At 35.3% G+C, this 20,315-nt stretch overlaps 5 protein-coding genes and 1 long non-coding RNA gene across 7 annotated transcripts; 2 read left to right on the forward strand and 4 right to left on the reverse strand.

Annotated features, from left to right (window-relative positions):
- Positions 1-241: 241 nt before the first annotated feature.
- LOC104754987 (alpha carbonic anhydrase 5-like) lies at positions 242-2,156 on the reverse strand. Its single transcript, XM_010477295.2, has 7 exons — positions 1,962-2,156; positions 1,570-1,787; positions 1,370-1,482; positions 1,093-1,195; positions 806-973; positions 666-719; positions 242-490 (listed from the first exon to the last, which is right to left on the reverse strand). Exons 1-7 carry the CDS (start codon positions 2,047-2,049, stop codon positions 389-391), a joined length of 846 nt encoding a protein of 281 aa, XP_010475597.2. The 5' UTR covers positions 2,050-2,156; the 3' UTR covers positions 242-388.
- A 668-nt stretch (positions 2,157-2,824) lies between these two features.
- On the reverse strand, positions 2,825-5,279 carry LOC104754988 (pentatricopeptide repeat-containing protein At1g08070, chloroplastic). Its single transcript, XM_010477296.3, has one exon. The coding sequence runs from the start codon at positions 5,218-5,220 to the stop codon at positions 2,986-2,988; it is 2,235 nt and encodes a 744-aa protein (XP_010475598.1). The 5' UTR covers positions 5,221-5,279; the 3' UTR covers positions 2,825-2,985.
- Positions 5,280-5,291: 12 nt separating this feature from the next.
- Positions 5,292-9,633, reverse strand: LOC104754989 (alpha carbonic anhydrase 7). 2 transcript variants are annotated; one of them, XM_087497326.1, is made up of 8 exons: positions 9,491-9,633; positions 7,109-7,229; positions 6,789-7,006; positions 6,614-6,720; positions 6,085-6,187; positions 5,802-5,969; positions 5,675-5,728; positions 5,292-5,580 (listed from the first exon to the last, which is right to left on the reverse strand). In XM_087497326.1, the coding sequence occupies exons 1-8, from the start codon at positions 9,551-9,553 to the stop codon at positions 5,506-5,508; spliced, it is 909 nt and encodes a 302-aa protein (XP_087353452.1). In that variant the 5' UTR covers positions 9,554-9,633; the 3' UTR covers positions 5,292-5,505. The 2 variants fall into 2 exon arrangements, with proteins under 2 accessions (XP_087353452.1, XP_010475599.1); XM_010477297.3 differs by lacking the exon at positions 9,491-9,633 and adding an exon at positions 7,373-7,457.
- Positions 8,460-9,704, forward strand: LOC147923292 (uncharacterized). The gene is made up of 2 exons (XR_015587760.1): positions 8,460-8,802; positions 9,374-9,704. It is a non-coding gene; the product is annotated as an uncharacterized LOC147923292 (long non-coding RNA).
- A 4,828-nt stretch (positions 9,705-14,532) lies between these two features.
- LOC104754990 (high-affinity nitrate transporter 2.1) lies at positions 14,533-16,637 on the forward strand. Its single transcript, XM_010477298.3, has 3 exons — positions 14,533-15,433; positions 15,569-15,684; positions 15,814-16,637. The coding sequence occupies exons 1-3, from the start codon at positions 14,624-14,626 to the stop codon at positions 16,478-16,480; spliced, it is 1,593 nt and encodes a 530-aa protein (XP_010475600.1). The 5' UTR covers positions 14,533-14,623; the 3' UTR covers positions 16,481-16,637.
- A 1,246-nt stretch (positions 16,638-17,883) lies between these two features.
- LOC104754991 (high-affinity nitrate transporter 2.1-like) lies at positions 17,884-19,931 on the reverse strand. The gene is made up of 3 exons (XM_010477299.3): positions 19,059-19,931; positions 18,828-18,943; positions 17,884-18,739 (listed from the first exon to the last, which is right to left on the reverse strand). Exons 1-3 carry the CDS (start codon positions 19,866-19,868, stop codon positions 18,073-18,075), a joined length of 1,593 nt encoding a protein of 530 aa, XP_010475601.1. The 5' UTR covers positions 19,869-19,931; the 3' UTR covers positions 17,884-18,072.
- Positions 19,932-20,315: the final 384 nt, after the last annotated feature.

The following is a 20,315-nucleotide window of genomic DNA, read 5'->3' on the forward strand; positions in this document are numbered from 1 at the left end:
AATTGTACATACATATATAATTTCTATGGAAAGTGAAAGTGGTTATGCCAAAGATAAAAAATCTGTTGTACGTTTTTCCATTCGTATTCATAATTGGTTATCACCTTGACGTTGGAACTCGAAATACATATTGCATACGACTCTAACCACTGCAGAACTGAATTAGATAACCATGGTACGTACTAGATATATGGTATATGTGTGTCGAGCAACGATATGAGCTGCTTTATCACACTCTTGGTTCTTCAAAATACACTATCATTGATCATTTGGATTAATCAATAAATCTGCTCAGTTTATTCATTACCATCAATATTTCTAATTTCAATGGATCCAATATATAAAGCAAGTTATCTATTACAAAGAGTATATAGCCAAACTTAAATATTTAGGTAGGAGACTTCAGATGGTTAATATGCCATGTTGGTTTGTAAAGTGTCACCGGACGTTGATTCTTACGCTGTAACGGTCTAGCATTTGTATTAGATTGCTGCAACAACAACAACAACAAAAAAAGATGTATCAGACTTACAACTTCTTATAAATTAGAATACATATTGCTCACACAAGAATCCAAGATATATTACATTGTCACATTTTCTATATATAACCAAGGTTAGAACACTTGCTTAACGGTAGAAGTTTAAAAGATTAGAGACACTCACATCGTGTACAGTCACTCGAAGCAAGATCAATTGTTTTAATGACACAGTCCTCATCTGGAAAGTTTTGGACATATATTAGAAAAACTAATTATGAGGTAAGCATTATAATATCCATTAACCTCTATGGATAATGTAATTACCTCTTTGGAAATCGTCCACGTAACATTTTCAGAACATGGTGGAGTTGTAAGTGATCCGAGATATCTATAATAATGTCTTGATTCAAAATCGAATGTTCTAGGATGAATCATCCCGACAAATTCCTCGGCTTCATGCGTATCAGTTATCCTCATCAAGTATCTTTCCAACTAAAGAATAAATATACTGGATTAATTTATTTTTCCAAAAGTATAAATAATTAGTAGTAATTTTGTTGAATATATATATAAAGACTATGTTATGTAGGAAGGTTGAGATTGCAATATACCGAAAGGAGAAAAAAGTCAGGTCTTCCCAATTTGTAAAAGAAAGCGACAACAGCGATGCGTCCATCTTTGCTCTGATGAACCATGTGCTCCTCAAGAATAAACCTATTATGTGCATTATTCAATCTTTGCATGCATGCTATACTCATATCTCACTAAAAATTCAAATGAAAAACTTAGCCAAAATTTTATTATGCTTTCCCCCCTAATCATCCGTTTTTATCATTAAAATACCAAAGATATGCTAGAATATAATTAACAAATCACGAGTAGAGGTACCTTTTGCCATTGATAGTGTGTTCGGAAGGGGAGTGCCAATGAATCTGTTGAAGTTTATATTCAGTACCATTAATAGTGATACCCGAACCTGCATTTCCTCCTTCAAATTTCAACTGCCACATTTAACCACCACAAAAACTTATTATATACTATGGTCCAAGAATGTATATATGTTGAAAAAGCTAATGTAGTTGATTTACCATAATATCATGGCCTCTGTTCTTAATGGTAGCATTTGAAGGTAAATACTGGCTACGAAGGTATCCAAGATTATGATCAACCAAGAGTCTTTTGTCCGTAAGATCAATCGGAGACTGCATGTTGCCTTTTCCACACATTGCCCACTCTGGCTTTAGTCTTCCCCAATTCTCTGGCCCCTTCTCTCCATTCTTCTCGTAATTAAACTGTTCTTCGTCCTCTGTATATATGTTTTCCAGTAAGTCAGAACCAACTAACATTCACGGAGCGGACTATAATCTTTATAAACGTAAGTGTGTTTCAACTTATTTGCAATGTGAGATGTTTAATAGTATATATTATACTGATAAACATTTATGGAATGAAAAGAACAATAACAAAGCTAGCTTATTACCAACTTCTCCTAGATCTATTGAACTGGAGACAATTGTGATAGAGATGAAGATAAGAAGAAAGACGCATCCAATTGATGATATCTTCATTTTCTTGTGCTATCTAGCTAGCTATGTCTTGCGGAGAAAGATGAATGAAGATTCAAATTTTGATTGAGCTGAATTCTTGTGTTGCTGATAAAACGTTTGGTTTATCCTCTTTTATATCTCTCTTATTCTATATATAACAAATTTTACGTGCCTTTGCTCCTGCTTTCTTTCTAACTAATTTCTCCAACTTTCTTTATGTTTTCCTTTTCAGTAATGATATGAAAGAGAAGGAGATCTTTGCGTGACTCACCAGTTAATTGTATCCAATTAGTTGAAACTTGAAATCTTTTGGAGATATGATTACAAATCATTCCATTTCTAAACAGTAAAAAATCAAAATTTTCCAATATTTTATGTGTTAAGTTTATTTTATAAAAACTTAACACATAATTATTGATATTCAATAGCGAAGATATTCAAGGATCTTATACCAATAGCGAAGATATTCAAGGATCTAATTAATGATCAATTAAGATAAATGAAATCTAGTAATATAATAACGTAATTAAGATCAATTATACTCTTCTCCAATTATATAAGATTTGATTTATGATTTATAATTTTATTTCTCCATCAATTAATGAGACATATATTATTAACAAAACTAAAAATATCCAAATCGAAAACAGATCATCGATTTTACCGTGGACAATATGAAATTTACTGATGTTTAAAGTGAAAACGCTTCACAGTTCATAGTAAAATTAGAAATAACTCGATTGTGTGATACATGTCAAAAAGTTACTATTAGATCTTTGAAACGCGTCAATTGATATACGTTTTGAAGTCTACGCCAGCTTTTGTTATTTTAATTTAAAATCTCTTTCTTTACATGTACAAATATATATATATTTTTTTTTGAACTAATACATGTACATATATAAGCCAGTTAAATTCTTGACCAACATCACTGGTAGCATGATTCTAAAATGATGGCTACCAGTAGTCATTGCAAGAACACACACCATCTCTGAAATGATGGAACCGAGTTCTGTCTCTAGCAATAATCTCCCTCTTGTAAATCTTTGATATAAGTTTTGTAGCCTCATGACAATTTCTGCACACCCTTAGATTCTTCACGATTGTAAGTTTAGTCCCAGGCTTTGTACTAATCAACCCAAATGCAATAGCTAGCTTCTCGCTGTGATGCCTCAACGCTCCTTCTTTCCATCCTTCTTCCATCTCCTGCAAGACTTCAGAAGTATCCGGAACAAACCCAGCTTCCTCCAGTAACACCTCCATTTCATCTAACATTCCGTAGATTTCTCTGTTCCGTGGATGGAATTTATCCCCAATGATGAACTCATGGACCACAGAATCTATTTCGATAGAGCTGCAACCGGGAACTTTCTTCATACCTTTATCACTGAGGAGGCCACGTATCTTTGCTACTTCATTCCATCTGCTTGCTGTGGCGTAAATGTTAGAAAGAAGTACATAAGAACCTGGATTTTTTGGTTCAATCTTAATGAGGTTTTGTGCAAATGATTCACCCAACTCGACATTCCCATGCATCTTGCAAGCTTTGAGTAGGGAACACCAAATCACTCCATCAGGCTCCATTTGCATCGTGTTTATCATTTCTTCCGCTTCTTTGAATAGACCCGAATGACCCAAAAGATCAATCATGCAACCGTAGTGCTCTAATTTCGGGGTTATTTTGTAGTCCTCTGTCATTGATCTGAAGATATGGCGTCCAAGATCTAACATACCTGAATGGCTGCAAGCAGACAACAAACCAACGAACGTGATATCATCAGGTTCAATCCCATACTTTCTCATTCTTGAGAAAAGATCAAATGCTGCATTGGCTCTCCCATGCATCGCAAACCCAAATATCATTGCGTTCCAAGACGACAAGCTTCTATTTAGCATACTGTCGAAAACTTGCTGTGCTGCCTCTATGTCTCCACATTTAGCATACATGTCAATCAGGCTTGTCCGGAGAGAAGAAGCATTTATACCACCTCCCTTTAATCTCTTGTCGATATACACATGAATCCATCTTCCAATATCAATGGCTCCAAGGTGTGCACAAGCAGGAAGAATACTTAGCATTGTCACATCGTTTGGACTTTCACCTGATCTAAGCATTTCTTGAAACAACAACAATGCTTCTTTGTAAAGATTCATATGTGTGTAACCACCAATCAACGTATTCCAAGAAATCACATCCTTGTACAACAATCCTTCGAACAAACCACATGCTGTCTCCACTTCACCACATTTAATGTACAAATCAATGAGAGCATTAACAATCTTGAGATTTGAACCAAACCCATGATCATCATCAATCCATGAATGTACCTGACGACCCAATTCAATACAACCAGACTGAGCACAAGCAGAAAGTACAGTGACCATTGTACTCTCGTCTGGTCTAACATTAGTCTTCATCATCTCTTTAAACAACCCTAATGCTTCCTTATAGTTACCAGTTTCCGCATATCCTGAAATCAATGCATTCCATGACACTACGTCTTTCACTGGAATTTCGTCGAACATCTTCTGCGCACTTTCAATATAGCCTCTAGACGCATACCCCGCGATCAAAGCCGTGTAAGAAACCACATCTCGGTGAGAACTTTTATCGAACACCTTACGTGCATCTTCCAATCTCCCATTTTGAACACACATAGAGATCAGAGAAGTATGTACGTAAAGATCTAAATCACACCCAAGTTTCAGAACGTGCCCATGGATCTGTTGCCCTTCTTTAAAAGACTTGGACTTTGCACAAGATTTCAATAGAGACGGAAACGTATACGAATTAGGAAGAAGCCCAAGTGAAATCATACAAACGTACAAGCTCAGAGCAGAGACAGGGTCCGAACTCAACGCGTGCCCACGGAACATCGTGTTCCAAATCAACAGGTTCGGTTCCTGGATCGTTTCGAAAACAGAGATAGCGTAATGAAGGCCGTCGAAGCGTGGAGAGGTAACGCAGAACTCGATAAGCTTGCTGAGAGCGTAGTTGGTGTTGTGGAGACCGGTTTTGATCATCTGAGCGTGGATGATGCGTAGGGATTGGAGAGTTTTGCAATTGTGGAGAAGAGAAAGAGAAGGGTGGGTTCGTAGAGTATCGTAAGGAGGATCAGAAGAAGAAGGAAGGTAATGGAATGGGTAAGAAGAAGAAGAAGAAGTAACGGTCAGAGCAGAACACGAGAGCATCTTCTTCTTCTTCTTTCCTTATCGCTTGCTAAACATTTTATTTAAGTCTTTTTTTTTTTGCAAAATTAAAATTAAACGGCAAATTAAATAATATAATTATTTGTGTTTACAAAAATATAATCATCAAAACAATTTAACGAAGAGTAACTAGAGAAATCACTGTTTTAACTTATGATGTTTTTTTTTTTTTTTTTTTAGCAAATACTTATGATGTTTATATGAAGAATTAAAGAGTAGTAAAAACTTTTAATGTCTTCATCACATTTTATTTAATGTCTTCATATATCAAACTCTTGGTCTGTACATGTGCACAGTGCGCTTGTTGATTGGTTGAACCGGCCTCGCATTCGAGTTTGAATCCTGATAAAAAATCATTTAAAGCACTAATCAATGTAATGAAAAAGAATGAATAAATTGGATGATTAAACATCATGGACCGTAAGTAATCACTTACATCATGCACAGCCACGCGGAGAAGCTTCACTTGTTTTCTTGTCACGGTTCTAACCTGAAATTTTATTAGAGGATTAAACACTACTAATTGCTATTAATTAGGTCAATTAAGATCAAAATTGAAGTACCTTTTTAACGACGGTCCAAGTAACGTTCTGAGTGCAAGGAGGAGTGGTAAGTGAACCAGTGTATCTGTAATATTTTCTGCTTCCGATCTTGATTTTGGTGGGATCAATCACCCCTACATTTTTCTCTGCGTCCTCCATTTCAGCAATGCCCTCTAATTCATTCTCCAACTATAAAATCAAATTCAAACTTTTTAGTAATCAACAGTTACTATTGGTGACAATATATAATAATACAGATATATGCATGTAGTTAAAAATAGCTTTGAAGTTTTTATTTGTGTACCGATCTGATGAAAGTATCTGCTCTTCCAATCTTGTACAACACTGTCACCACAGCCATTCTCCCCTTTTTGCCTTCGTGAACCATATGCAGCTCAAGTGCAAACCTGCATGGTTTGCATATTCTAATACTTTTAGTTTGTGAACCGAAGCAAACCCTGAGCCGGATTAGTTATATATTTAACTTCTACTATACTGTTATACTGTATATGTTTTGTTCATATAAAAACATAGCAACCGAGTCAAAGCGAAATAGACCTAATCCAAAGCAAAATAATACATCTAAGAAAGAAGATATATGGCAAACAATTTATTATAACATGCACGGTTGAATTCAAAAAAAAAAAAAAAACTGCATGTTCAACGTGTATTTATGACAATGACAACCAGGTGTAAATACGCATGGGATTATGGTTTGACTTTTAAAATGATGCTGGACTGCTAGCTAGTACGACAATTGTTGTGACAGTAAACTTCTCATGTTTTCCCTTGATACAACGTTGTTCTATTATTTTAGTGAAATTGTTAATTACCTTCTTCCATTGACTGTATGCTCTGACGGAGAGTGCCAATGAAGCTGTTGGAGTTCATATTGAAAACCATTGATCTTAATACTTCCTGCTCCATCTTCAAATTTTAACTGCAACAACAAATAATTGGTTTACTTAAGGGTTACGATTATTGATTAGTGGAAATATAGATGTATACCATAATGTCATGGCCTCTGTTCTTAAGAGTGGCATTGGAAGGTTGATAGTCTCTATTAAGCCTTCCAAGATGAGAACCAATGATAACTCTCTCGTTCATAAGATCAATGGGAGATTGCATCTCTCCTTTGCCACACAATTCCCATTCCGGTTTAAGTTCTCCCCACCTCTCTGGCCCCTTCTCATCGTTCTTCTTGTAGTTAAACTCGTGTTCGTCCTCTACATCACCAATAAAAAAAATATATATAAAGACTTTCATAATAAAACCATATATAATTTGGGATATCAACATTTGAGCTGAGAAATTTCAAAATTACGTACCAACTTCTCCATGACTTGAAGCAGCACTTGAAATCGAAACATTAATGGTGAAAATACTGATGAAGAGAGCCACAAAGAAGATGCATCGGATTGATGGGTAGTTCACCATCTTTATTTTGTGCTGTTTTGTTGAAGAGGGGAATAAAAGAGAGTTGCTATTCTTAATTAGTCTTTAAATTGTTAGATATAAGTTATTGAGCTTGGTTGGGAAACGCATGCGACATGCAGCTATAAATACTTAGAGAGAAACAGATGATTTTGTACGGTTATGTTAAAGGGTCGGATTACTAGTCCACAAGACTTCCCATGCTCTCTTAATTCCTTCCAGTCGACATCTTTGACTCTTTTGGTAACATGTTTTTTTTTAATATATATATAAACTTGGAACAGAAGGCAGGTGTAAACCAAAGCCTAATTAATCACCAAATCCGTTATCATTTTCAGTTTGAAAAAATAAACCACAGTGGGATTTATCTTGTTGTTCATTCCCATTTACAAGATATGGCACACAAATTTTTACTTTTGAAATGATAAAGACATATTTTCTCATCGGCTCTTCATTTCTTATCATTATGACATGTCAAATTTCAAAGATGATTATTATAGAAAATACTCTCATCTGAATCATTGTCTCTTCATTTCTTAGAGTATATGTTTTGGTTAGAAGCACATATATTAAGAAAACTCATTTAATAAAAACAAAACATCATTTAATTAAAAACTCAATTTCATTTTTTTAAATAGTATTAATGTTGAGATTTCTAAAGTTATCAATATGAGATTTCTTGGAGTATATGTTTTGATAAGTATTAATGTTGAGATATCTAAACTTACTGATTCTTTACAAATATTTTAGGAAAAAAAACAAGCAAAGGAAATTACAGTTAATGTATGTGCATATTTTTCCTGAAAGTTTAAGGAACAAATAAATAAAAATTAATTTTGAAAAACAATTTAAAATAAAAATTAAATTACTTTAAAAGGTACTTTAAAATAGTAAAGTATTCATTATAGCCTTAATAATATAAAGCTAAATTAATATATAAGATATGTGAAATTAATAAAAAATCAGTTCAAATTTATTTTAAATTTTTAATAGATATAAAAATATATCTAAAATCAACTTATTTGTAAATGCTCTCTAAAACTCAAGATATGCAAGAAATATCTTTAAAAAGATCTTATGTAACTAATATATTTTGTAATCATAAATAAAAATAATATATATTTATGAAAATAAACTATTTCATTGATTACATTTGTTGTTTAAGAAAAATTATAAAAATTCATTTTTAAAAAACAAAAAAATGAAGCAAAGAAATATCAGTTTATATTAATTACCCTAAAATAAGTATTTAAAACTCTAAAATTCAATAACTACAATTGGTTGACTATATTGTATTACTATATATTTATGCAAAATTGAATATTAATAAGTAGCTTCTTATTTATTTACTATGAACAAATCTATATTGCAGAAGGAAATAAATTATATGTAAAAAAAATATGAGAAAAACACAAAATTTAGTTATGTTCTTATCCAAAAATTTTATCGTCTAAAAATTGTCTAATAGTTAATTATTTAAAAGATAACAGATATGGGACAAAAAAGTTTTACGGGTAAGGACAAACATGACGGGACAGGACAAGACGGGATGGGACGAGATGTATTCGCCATTCTAAAATTGTTACGGGTATGTTATATACGTGCAATAGTCCAAACTAAAACCAAATTAAAATCTGATAGTTGGATTTAACAGCTTTAAGTATACCCTTAAAAACTGCAAAATGATCATTGTATATCTGTTACCGTGCAAATGATTAACAATGTCTAAACAACGTACTTATCTGAATATATTTTAATATATATCATGTAAGTAAACTAAATATACTATTCAACACTATTTAAAATTTCAAAATTATAAAAAGCACATAAACCAAAATATTTTATGCATTCAAAATATAAATAAACTAATTACAACATGTATCATCCCGTGCTGTAGCACGGATATCATCTAGTCATTTAATTAAAAGCTCAATTTCATTTTTTAAAATAGTATTAATGTTGAGATTTCTAAAGTTATCAATATGAATTGCAATTGATCTTTGGCTTTTAAACTTCTTTGACTAAATTTTTGTAATATTATGAAAATAAATCAAATGAATATAGACATAAAAAGTGAAATATCTGATAAATTTGTTAATATGCATTACTAATTTGGTTAATTTAACAATTTATTTTCATCTATTTCTACTTTACAAAAGTAAGTCTGTTCCTCAAGAGAGAACACGCCAAGTATGATGCATCAAAATTTTGTTGATCAAAAGAAAAAAAAAAAGTATGATGCATCAAAATTTATGGAAGGTAGAACAACCACGCACCAGGAAAAAGGTGATGAAGAAAATATGTTTCCCAGTAGAAAAAGGTGTACGACCAATTCGCATCAGGACTCAGGAGAAAAACACTTTTAAAAATTTCAGACCATCATTAGTCCGATTGACAAAGTAATTTTATTTAGAGTGGTTAATTAAAATCTCAGTGTGTTCTAAATATTTTATAGTAAAGAATAGAAATTCCACCATCCGGATTCATCAAGGTCAAAGAGCCGTTTCACCTTACCATATATTCTTAGTAAATGTTGAAATGATCCGTTGAATCTAATGGTCGTCGTATCTTCTAGAAACTAACCATATATCATTTGGTTAATGTGTATATACATAAGCGAGTTTGTGCCTTCCTTTTTTGAAATGGTCCTACCATATGTCGTAATTAAACTAATATATGGATTGGAAGAAATGTAGTTTTGGTTTTTAGAAAACAAAAAAAAATATGTAGTTTTATTCAGTACCATATCTGTATGTCTGCTGTGACCATTCCCTTTTGTGAGCTCCACGTCTTTCATTAGGTGGTGACATATATGCGTCTGAAAGCCTATTTTTTTTTTTTTTTTGTACTTCGAGAAGATCAGAGAATTGTCAACTCACTATGCAAGTAACAACCCGTTGTTTATGTGTTTTATTATCTTCATGCAAACGATCGATACTGCAAAATCAATGTTTTCATATATAGATTATTCATCTTTGAAAATTTTATTCTGTTAAAGCATTGTTATTTCGTTACAAAAACTTCTATCTGTAGTTCTTCGTAGTTGCAAATATCTATTTGGTGAAGCATTCCAAGCAATATGGTATGGGAGTGAGAAACCAAACTTTAATTTTATGACTTTGGCATGTCTTCTTCATGTAGTCTTCGAGAAGAGTCTCCTAATTGCATCATGACGACTGACGACTGACGACTGGAAAGAATGTACTGTGTATTCTAGCATCATAAGTCATAAATGTGTGTTTCATAAGTTTTGGTTGTTGACAAAGACGACTGGAACATAGACCAGATATAATTTTCTTCGAAGAAAACAAATTTCTAGGAATAATGATAGTTTGTGTTTATATATGATTATAGAATAATGATTTCATTTGATCCAGTCTCATGTTTCTTATTTTATCACAAAGATAGATAGATATATTTGTCAAAAAGTTTGGGCTTTTCTTTCTGTCCTTAGAAAACAGGCAACTACAAGCCGTCATGTGGAATATATGTTGTCAACATTTTGGTTACTCAAGTCACATACATAAAAAGCCTTTCAATTTAAGAGGTTCGTCGTGGGCCTTATTTAATTAATTAGTAGCCCACACTGTTAATTGACGTGGGTCGAATTAAACAAAGGAGCTTCAGTCATCAGGTTAAACGGTTAAGCAATAATTATGTAACAACTAAACAATCCCATCGGCACTAAATTTTTTTTATCTTATTTCTTTCAATCTTTCTTTTTCGATATTTTCTTATTCTTCTACTATAAGTCTATAATTAGAAAGTAATTTTAATATTTATTGTTGGTGTTGGGTTTCGACGATCATAAGGCCCACCAAATAAGCCCATTAGGGCGTACGCGCAGGCCAGGAAAAGAGGCCCAGTAAGGGCCCATGGAGGAAAACCCGAACAGGAGGATGAAGTCAACCTGGAGAAGAAATCGGGATTGGGGAGCCGAGATTGCAGCGAGACGTTCAGGAAGGGTTTCGAGGAATTTTAATTTAAATAGCAGATGAATGTGAAGGACACAACACATGTAATCAAGCTCAGAGCGAATCAATAGAAAAAGTGAATACAAAAGTCCAGTTCGTTGTTTTTCATAGTTCTAAGTCGATTTGTACCGAAAGTCTGCCCAGATCTCATTTTACAAACTTATTCTTCTAATTGTTGTTTCTAGCCCCAACATTTACCATATATAGAAATTATTAATTCTGCATGTATGAACAATATAATATCCACCATCTGTTAAATGTTTGCATGTAGTACATATTTTAGAACAATATACAGTATTGGTTATATTTGCAACGTCAAAAAAAAAAAAAAAAATGAACATTTGGATGATTGGAGCTAAAAGTAGTCTTACAGTACCAGTTTGAATCTAAGAGTCAACGAGGACGTCTATATCTGAAATGTGAAAATTATATATGCAGAAAGTCTAATGGTCCGTCATCATCAATTACCTAAATTATTGAGTTGCCAGCATTTAATTTGGTAATTCGGCAGACCACGATGCAAAGCTATTATCACCAAAACATTAAAATCAAAAGTCTCTCCAACAGCCCAAGCGCTAATTAGGAAATGTTTGGATTAGTTTATTTGAGTTTTGACTTCCTCTAATTTAATTTATATTTGTACATATGCAAGTTGTGTATACCCAAATAAACAAATAAACGTCGAATATGTAGTTATTATTTAGACGGATAAGCCCCAAGATAGCCTGAATAAGGGATCTACACTTGGCCGACTTGGAATCCTAATCCAATAATGTGTAGTAGTACCCTATCAATTTCATTCTATCCTAATCAATAATGTGTACCCTAAAATTTTCATTAATTATTGAATTTGGAAGCACTGTTGATATATTAAGAGGCTCTAAGATACTGTTCAAGCGTTTCCACATCGTGGTACAGCGATATATATTGTACGCATGCATTATTTATATATGAAACTTAGAACCGAAAAAAAAGCAAAATCAATCGAACCATATAATATAAAGTTTTCATATTACCATCGTTTACTGTGAGAAGAAGAATACGAAATTGGTTTTGTAGAATCAAAACCAATTTGCCATCCAAAATGATAAAATCGTGTATTGGTAATGGAACTAGATTACAACCATGCAAACCTTTTTATCACATCATCACAACACCAATTTTAAATAGATATAATTTTTTTTGTCTATATTTATCGTACTTTCTTTCGAGTTCACTTTTACTTTCTCCAAACGGTGGGAGAATTGTTTCTTCGCTAAGTCATTCCTCGATCCCTCTCTCTTTTGAGTCTATCGGTCTGCTTAGGCACTTTTCAATTTCAGGTAACTGTAGTTTAGAAATTAAAGTGGTTCCTTCAGGTATGATTGTATGAAAAATAGCCCTAAAATCACTTTATGTCTACTTCCTGTGGTGTTGGTGCCGTGGGACATAATTACGCGTCTCGCTGATTTTTTTTTCCTTATTTGGTAATTTCAGGTTTCTGATCAAGATCCTTATTTTTCAGGTTTTTAATGTTTAAAATAACAAAACCACGTACTTAACTTGATGTCACTAGTTTCAATATATATAAACAAAAAAACTTGATGTCATTTAAAAACAAAATTTTTATAACTTTTTCTGTCACTGAAAAAAGTTATACTCAAACACTAATATTTTATAGGGTATATTAGGGTTTACACATTATGAGTTTCTGTATTTCCAATTTATTTTCCTTTTAAGGTATATAAAAAAATTGTAACAGGAAAAATAAAATTTAATTGTAGTTTAAAGAAATAAATCACATAACAGCAAATTCCGTAAATTAATTTAGAGATGGAAATTTTGAAAGCAATACCATAGATAATCAATATTAATTTGTCGACGTTAATAACATTATTATAGGATTCTATTTTTGTCCATTATATTATGTGTCACATTATTAGCGAAAGTACAAATATGATGAAGAAAATATTGCTGAGCTCATCAAAATAGTTGACTTTGTCACATTTAGACATGGAACTTTTGTCTTTTATCATATCCCAACTTGTTGGAACTTTGACACGTCAGCAAGATTGATCGATAAAGCACTTAATTAGTCGTTAGACTTTTTCAAATACACTTCGCGACAACCCACCGTTTGCTCAACTGGCCAAGCCGGACGCTGACGTCAAGCACGAAAAGTACGGAAATTGCGTGCACACACATTTTGCATATACGAAGGTTATACATACGCATATCTACATATCAATGCACCGTCTAGTCTTATCTACTGTATGATCAACTTCAAGACCTTTTTTAAAATTCAGATTCACTAGCTATTTACGAAAACCAAATCGCTACAACTTATGATTCTATAATAGTATCTATATACATAGAATATTGTTTTCTGTCGTATAAGATTAGTTTGCTGTACTTTTCGTTCGAAGAATTTTTCTATTTATAGATTTTTTTCTTGTGAAATATTATGTTAAAAAATAGATATAGATATACGTGGGGTTTCGATGAACCGGTACACACACACACACACACAGATATGTTTAGTTATATTTTAACATTATTACGTCACGAAGTTAAGATCAATAATGTGTTTTCCCTTGTCAAACGATTGCAATTTCCAAATATGAAACCATATATGAAATCAATAAAAAAATGGTTTTGCTAAAGTCCTATGCAATCGTAAGCAATCTGAAGAGACAACTAATGTATATCTAAGGCCACTCTATATCCGACCGTCCAGGAGATCAATTAGTTTATTCACTAAGCGATTATCTTTTCTCTTTTGTGGATACTATTCAGTGTATAAATGACGATGACAGCCCTCCAGAATTAATCAAGAATAGATTAATCGCAAATATCTCTAGACAATAGACAATATCGGCCTTACGTGGCCTATACTGTAACTAATGATGTTACTGAAGATCAAAATAATTTGGGTTTATACGCCTCATCCCTTGTTGAACCCTTTTTTTTTTTTTTGGTGGTTTAACAAATATGGAAAAATCAATGCATGGTTGTTGTTTGTATATGAGTGCGTCAAATTTAAAACCTTTCATATAAAAAGATAGTAATTATATGGAACCAGAGTATGTTTATGTAGTTCCATGTATATAATTGATGGATAATAGTAATAGTTAAATCATTAACACAACTATTTCTTGACTATCCATCCATAAATTGCAAGATGAGGGAAGGGTAGAGCGGTCATTTGGATGGATATAGGCAACCTTTGGAGATAAGCGAGAGACTTGGAAAGATGCTTGCGGCGAAGATGGATTCCTCAGAAAAATAATATTAAATCGTTAGTTAACCGTTGAGAATCTCCAAGGAATGCCTTTTTAAAATTGTCAACGCTAAGAATCCTATATAAGCCCTCCCGTGGTTAATATCCAGACATCAACCAAACAAGCTTGAACCAAATCTCAAACTTGTAAAGGAAACTTGATATATTTTATAACAATGGGTGATCCTACTGGCGAGCCGGGAAGCTCCATGCATGGAGTCACCGGTAGAGAACAGAGTTTTGCATTCTCGGTGGCTTCACCAATTGTACATACCGACAAGACGGCCAAGTTCGACCTGCCAGTGGACACAGAGCATAAGGCTACGGTTTTCAAGCTCTTCTCCTTTTCCAAACCACACATGAGAACGTTCCACCTCTCGTGGATCTCTTTCTCCACATGTTTTGTCTCCACATTCGCGGCTGCACCACTTGTCCCCATCATCCGAGAGAATCTCAACCTCACAAAACAAGACATTGGAAACGCCGGAGTTGCCTCCGTTTCCGGGAGTATCTTCTCTAGGCTGGTGATGGGAGCCGTGTGTGATCTTTTGGGTCCCCGTTACGGTTGTGCCTTTCTTGTCATGTTGTCCGCACCAACGGTGTTCTCAATGAGCTTCGTGAGTGGAGCCGCAGGCTTCATAACTGTCAGGTTCATGATTGGATTTTGCCTGGCGACGTTTGTGTCTTGTCAATACTGGATGAGCACTATGTTTAATAGTCAGATCATCGGTCTGGTGAACGGTACAGCCGCCGGTTGGGGAAACATGGGTGGCGGCATAACGCAGTTGCTCATGCCCGTTGTCTATGAGATTATTAGGCGTGCCGGTGCATCAGCTTTCACGGCCTGGAGGATCGCCTTCTTTGTCCCCGGTTGGTTGCATATCATCATGGGAATCTTGGTGCTCACGCTAGGTCAAGATCTGCCAGATGGTAACCGAGCTGCCTTGGAGAAAGCAGGAGAAGTTGCAAAAGACAAATTCGGAAAGGTATAATCCCTATCTATATGAATATATATATATATATATATATATATATATATATATGACAAAACAATTTATCTAGGCTGCCTATGTCATTGATGGATCAAAGGTTTAACTCGTGATTTCGTATAAATGGTGTAGATTATGTGGTATGCCGTTACAAACTACAGGACTTGGATCTTCGTTCTTCTCTACGGATACTCCATGGGAGTTGAGTTGAGCACTGATAATGTTATCGCCGAGTACTTTTTCGACAGGTTTGTTTCCGATACTTTACATATATAGTCAGGATCGGATCATCGGAATAACATAAAAGAAAACTTTTTATAAAAAGACAAAAAATAAAAACATATAGAGTAAACATATATCTATAATTTTTTCTTCAGGTTTCACTTGAAACTTCACACAGCCGGGCTCATAGCAGCATGTTTCGGAATGGCCAATTTCTTTGCTCGCCCAGCAGGAGGATGGGCATCTGACTTTTCAGCCAAGTACTTTGGGATGAGAGGAAGGTTGTGGACGTTGTGGATCATTCAGACGGCTGGTGGTCTCTTCTGTGTGTGGCTTGGCCGCGCCAACACCCTTGTAACTGCAGTTGTAGCTATGGTCCTCTTCTCTTTAGGAGCACAAGCCGCTTGCGGAGCCACCTTTGCAATCGTTCCCTTTGTCTCCCGGAGAGCTCTAGGTATCATCTCGGGATTAACCGGGGCTGGAGGAAACTTTGGATCAGGGCTCACACAGCTCCTCTTCTTCTCGACCAACCAGTTCACAACTGAAGAAGGGCTAACGTGGATGGGAGTGATGATAGTCGGCTGCACGTTGCCTGTGGCCTTCATCCACTTTCCTCAATGGGGAAGCATGTTCTTGCCTCCGTCCAAAGATCCAGTCAAAAGTACAGAGGAGCACTATTATGCTTCGGAGTGGACTGAGCAAGAAAAACAGAAGAACATGCATCAAGGAAGCCTCCGGTTTGCTGAGAACGCCAAATCCGAGGGCGGCCGCCGCGTTCGCTCTGCTGCTACGCCTCCTGATAGCACACCAAACAATGTTTAATCACACCAGCCGTGGGGATGTTTTGAAAGGTAGTCGCAGATAAGAATATGTCCCACCGTGCAAACAAAAGCAAATGTTATCAATGTTTCAGAACGTTATTTTATATGTATCAATCGTTCATTTCTAAAAGAAACTTTGGTTTTTTGGCTTCAAGAAATATTTGTCATATCAAAATATATATCTCTTGAGACTTGAGATATTTGATTATTTTGCATATATCATTAACGTACGAGTAATAAAATTGGATCTGGCAACCTCCTTTTGTTCAATTCATTCAAGAATTACACCACATAGAAAAGATTTTCTCACCGAAGGTAGACTTTCTCGACCAATGCCAAAACAAAATCCTTAACCAATACACCAGATTTTCGCACAAATGCATTTCTCCTAACTTTTTTTTTTAAAACATCCATCACACAATTAATTATAAAGTCTTTGATACTACAACTGAAAAATTATGATACTATTATGTAGATACGAATAATTATGTCAAATTGGTGCATGGCAACATATTATTGCGATTCCAATATATTTGATCTTTAATTATTATCAATGTATCCGAGATAAATTACATTGCTACGGTTGGGAAATTTTTTTTTTTTTTTTTTTTTTTTAAAAACTAGGATATGATCAGGGACCTTTTCTTTGTTCCCAGCCCTGAGAGATGACAGACTAATAAATTGTCTGATTTCTATTTCATAAATTTTGTACAAATAGGGTACTTTTTTTTTTTTGGTTTTTTTTTCCATCAATAGATTATGCATGACTAATGTTATAGGGTCGTCCCAAGCTAATCGGGGGCTTGTGGCCAATTAAAAACAATAACGAGTTTTTTTTTTTTTGGAGAAGATTGCTTTTTTCGTTTACCACATTCGAAATAAAGTTATAATTAGCTAACTAATTAAAAAAATGTAAAAAATAGTAAGTTGAATTTTATTTTACTCTGATCATATTTCTGCCGCAATAGAAAGATTGGATCCAGTCTGGAAGTTAATATTTTTTTTAAAGATACTTAACTATTGTTCTGATTAAAGCATCTTTAAGAGAGTCTGAGAGAGGAAAATGTTAGTACAGTCATCCGTAAACTCGAACGGTGGCTATATGGTATGATGGTAATTGATGTGTGAAAGAGATATTTATAAGGATTTAATGCCATGAGCGTGTAAAATCGGGATATAACAACTATAGTTATAATTAGTTGTCTAAATAATATAATTAATGTCTAATTGACTTCTAGAATCAAGTATTGCAAGTACAGTTTATTTTTTTTTGTTTTTTTTCATGTTAATAGGTAGATTTTAAAATATTTTTTTAAAAAAAAAACAGAAGAAGAAAAAGCTTGAAAAGAGATGTTTCTTCTATAGTTTTTCCACTTCTTTGTAATTCTCAACAGATACGCACACTTCAATCAAAAAGAGCTTTTAATTAAAAAATGCTCGGTACAAACATACAAAAGAAAAATCAAGAGAGGCAAAAGCAAAACGCAATAATATCATACTGGAGAAACAAATGGGTGTTTATTTCCCCAAGGGTTGTTTCAATTTCACATAAATGAAATCTTCGATGCTTTTAGACATGCATACATGGCATGATCAAGCATTGTTGGGTGTGTTCCCAGGCGGTGTAGCACCAGAGCGGACGCGACGGCCACCCTCGGACTTGGCGTTCTCAGCAAACCGGAGGCTTCCTTGATGCATGTTCTTCTGTTTTTCTTGCTCAGTCCACTCTGAAGCATAATAGTGCTCCTCCGTACCTTTGACTGGATCTTTGGACGGAGGCAAGAACATGCTTCCCCATTGAGGAAAGTGGATGAAGGCCACAGGCAATGTGCAGCCGACTATCATCACTCCCATCCACGTTAGCCCTTCTTCAGTTGTGAACTGGTTGGTCGAGAAAAAGAGGAGCTGTGTGAGCCCTGATCCAAAGTTTCCTCCAGCCCCGGTTAAGCCCGAGATGATGCCTAGAGCTCTCCGGGAGACAAAGGGAACGATTGCAAAGGTGGCTCCGCAAGCGGCTTGTGCTCCTAAAGAGAAGAGGACCATAGCTACAACTGCAGTAACAAGGGTGTTCGCGCGGCCAAGCCACACACAGAAGAGACCACCAGCCGTCTGAATGATCCACAACGTCCACAGCCTTCCTCTCATTCCAAAGTACTTGGCTGAAAAGTCAGATGCCCATCCTCCTGCTGGGCGAGCAAAGAAATTGGCCATCCCGAAACATGCTGCTATGAGCCCGGCTGTGTGAAGTTTCAAGTGAAACCTGAAGAAACATATATAGGGATATGTTTACTCTTTATGTCTTTTTAATTTTTTAATGTTTACTCTTATGTAATGTATCGGAAACAAACCTGTCAAAGAAGTACTCGGCGATAACATTATCAGTGCTCAACTCAACACCCATGGAGTATCCGTAGAGAAGAACGAAGATCCAAGTTCTGTAGTTTGTAACGGCATACCACATAATCTACACCATTTATACGACGTGTTAAACCTTTGATCCATCTATCATCTATGACATAGGAAGCCTAGCTAAATTGTTTTGTCATATATATATATATTCATATAGATAGAGATTATACCTTTCCGAATTTGTCTTTTGCAACTTCTCCTGCTTTCTCCAAGGCAGCTCGGTTACCATCTGGCAGATCTTGACCTAGCGTGAGCACCAAGATTCCCATGATGATGTGTAACCAACCGGGGACAAAGAAGGCGATCCTCCAGGCCGTGAAAGCTGATGCTCCGGCACGCCTAATAATCTCATACACAACGGGCATGAGCAACTGCGTTATGCCGCCACCCATGTTTCCCCAACCGGCGGCTGTACCATTCACCAGACCGATGATCTGACTATTAAACATAGTGCTCATCCAGTATTGACAAGACACAAACGTCGCCAGGCAAAATCCAATCATGAACCTGACAGTTATGAAGCCTGCGGCTCCACTCACGAAGCTCATTGAGAACACCGTAGGCGCGGACAACATGACAAGAAAGGCACAACCGTAACGGGGACCCAAAAGATCACACACGGCTCCCATCACCAGCCTAGAGAAGATACTCCCCGAAACGGAGGCAACTCCGGCGTTTCCAATGTCTTGTTTTGTGAGGTTGAGATTCTCCCGGATGATGGGGACAAGTGGTGCAGCCGCGAATGTGGAGACGAAACATGTGGAGAAAGAGATCCACGAGAGGTGGAACGTTCTCATGTGTGGTTTGGAAAAGGAGAAGAGCTTGAAAACCGTAGCCTTATGCTCTGTGTCCACCGGCAGGTCGAACTTGGCCGTCTTGTCGGTATGTACAATTGGTGAAGCCACCGAGAATGCAAAACTCTGTTCTCTACCGGTGACTCCATGCATGGAGCTCCCCGGCTCTCCAGTAGAATCACCCATTGTTATAAAATAGATCAATTTCCTTTACAAGTTTGAGACTTGGTTCAAGTTAATTTGATTGATGTCTGAATATTAACACACGATGGCTTATATAGGATTCCTAGCGTTGACAATTTGAATTAGCATTCTTTGGAGATTCTCAACAGTTAACTAACGATTTAATATTATTCTTTTTTTTTTTGGAGGAATCCATTTTCGCCGCAAGCATCTTCCTAGTCTCTTGCTTATCCCAAAGGTTGTATATATGCTATTTTCACCTCTCAAATGACAACTGTGCCCTTCTTCTCTTTTGATTCATAAGTCGCAATGTAATGTGGAACTGGAATCCTGTTGACATGTCTACGTTGTTTGTTATCAAATTGAATGATTACACTGAAATTCTCTATAACGTTATACACAGTATCAAAGATAGGAATGTGGAAATAATTATTATTTAGTGAATAATTC

This window comes from Camelina sativa, chromosome 17 (genome assembly GCF_030686135.1).
Source record: "Camelina sativa cultivar CO46 ecotype springtype chromosome 17, ASM3068613v1".
NCBI classification, from domain to species: Eukaryota; Viridiplantae; Streptophyta; class Magnoliopsida; order Brassicales; family Brassicaceae; genus Camelina; species Camelina sativa.

Coding starts and splice junctions, on each gene's coding strand:
- LOC104754987 (XM_010477295.2), bottom strand. CDS start 2,049: ATGAAGATATCATCAATTGGATGCGTCTTTCTTCTTATCTTCATCTCT. Junction 1,196..1,369: donor CACACTATCAATGGCAAAAG/GTACCTCTACTC, acceptor TGCACATAATAG/GTTTATTCTTGAGGAGCACA. Junction 720..805: donor CGTGGACGATTTCCAAAGAG/GTAATTACATTA, acceptor AAAACTTTCCAG/ATGAGGACTGTGTCATTAAA.
- LOC104754988 (XM_010477296.3), bottom strand. CDS start 5,220: ATGCTCTCGTGTTCTGCTCTGACCGTTACTTCTTCTTCTTCTTCTTAC.
- LOC104754989 (XM_087497326.1), bottom strand. CDS start 9,553: ATGCGAATTGGTCGTACACCTTTTTCTACTGGGAAACATATTTTCTTC. Junction 7,230..9,490: donor TCTTCATCACCTTTTTCCTG/GTGCGTGGTTGT, acceptor TCAACAAAACAG/CACAAAATAAAGATGGTGAA. Junction 5,970..6,084: donor CAGATACTTTCATCAGATCG/GTACACAAATAA, acceptor TTGATTTTATAG/TTGGAGAATGAATTAGAGGG.
- LOC104754990 (XM_010477298.3), top strand. CDS start 14,624: ATGGGTGATCCTACTGGCGAGCCGGGAAGCTCCATGCATGGAGTCACC. Junction 15,434..15,568: donor CAAAAGACAAATTCGGAAAG/GTATAATCCCTA, acceptor TAAATGGTGTAG/ATTATGTGGTATGCCGTTAC. Junction 15,685..15,813: donor GCCGAGTACTTTTTCGACAG/GTTTGTTTCCGA, acceptor TTTTTTCTTCAG/GTTTCACTTGAAACTTCACA.
- LOC104754991 (XM_010477299.3), bottom strand. CDS start 19,868: ATGGGTGATTCTACTGGAGAGCCGGGGAGCTCCATGCATGGAGTCACC. Junction 18,944..19,058: donor CAAAAGACAAATTCGGAAAG/GTATAATCTCTA, acceptor TAAATGGTGTAG/ATTATGTGGTATGCCGTTAC. Junction 18,740..18,827: donor GCCGAGTACTTCTTTGACAG/GTTTGTTTCCGA, acceptor ATGTTTCTTCAG/GTTTCACTTGAAACTTCACA.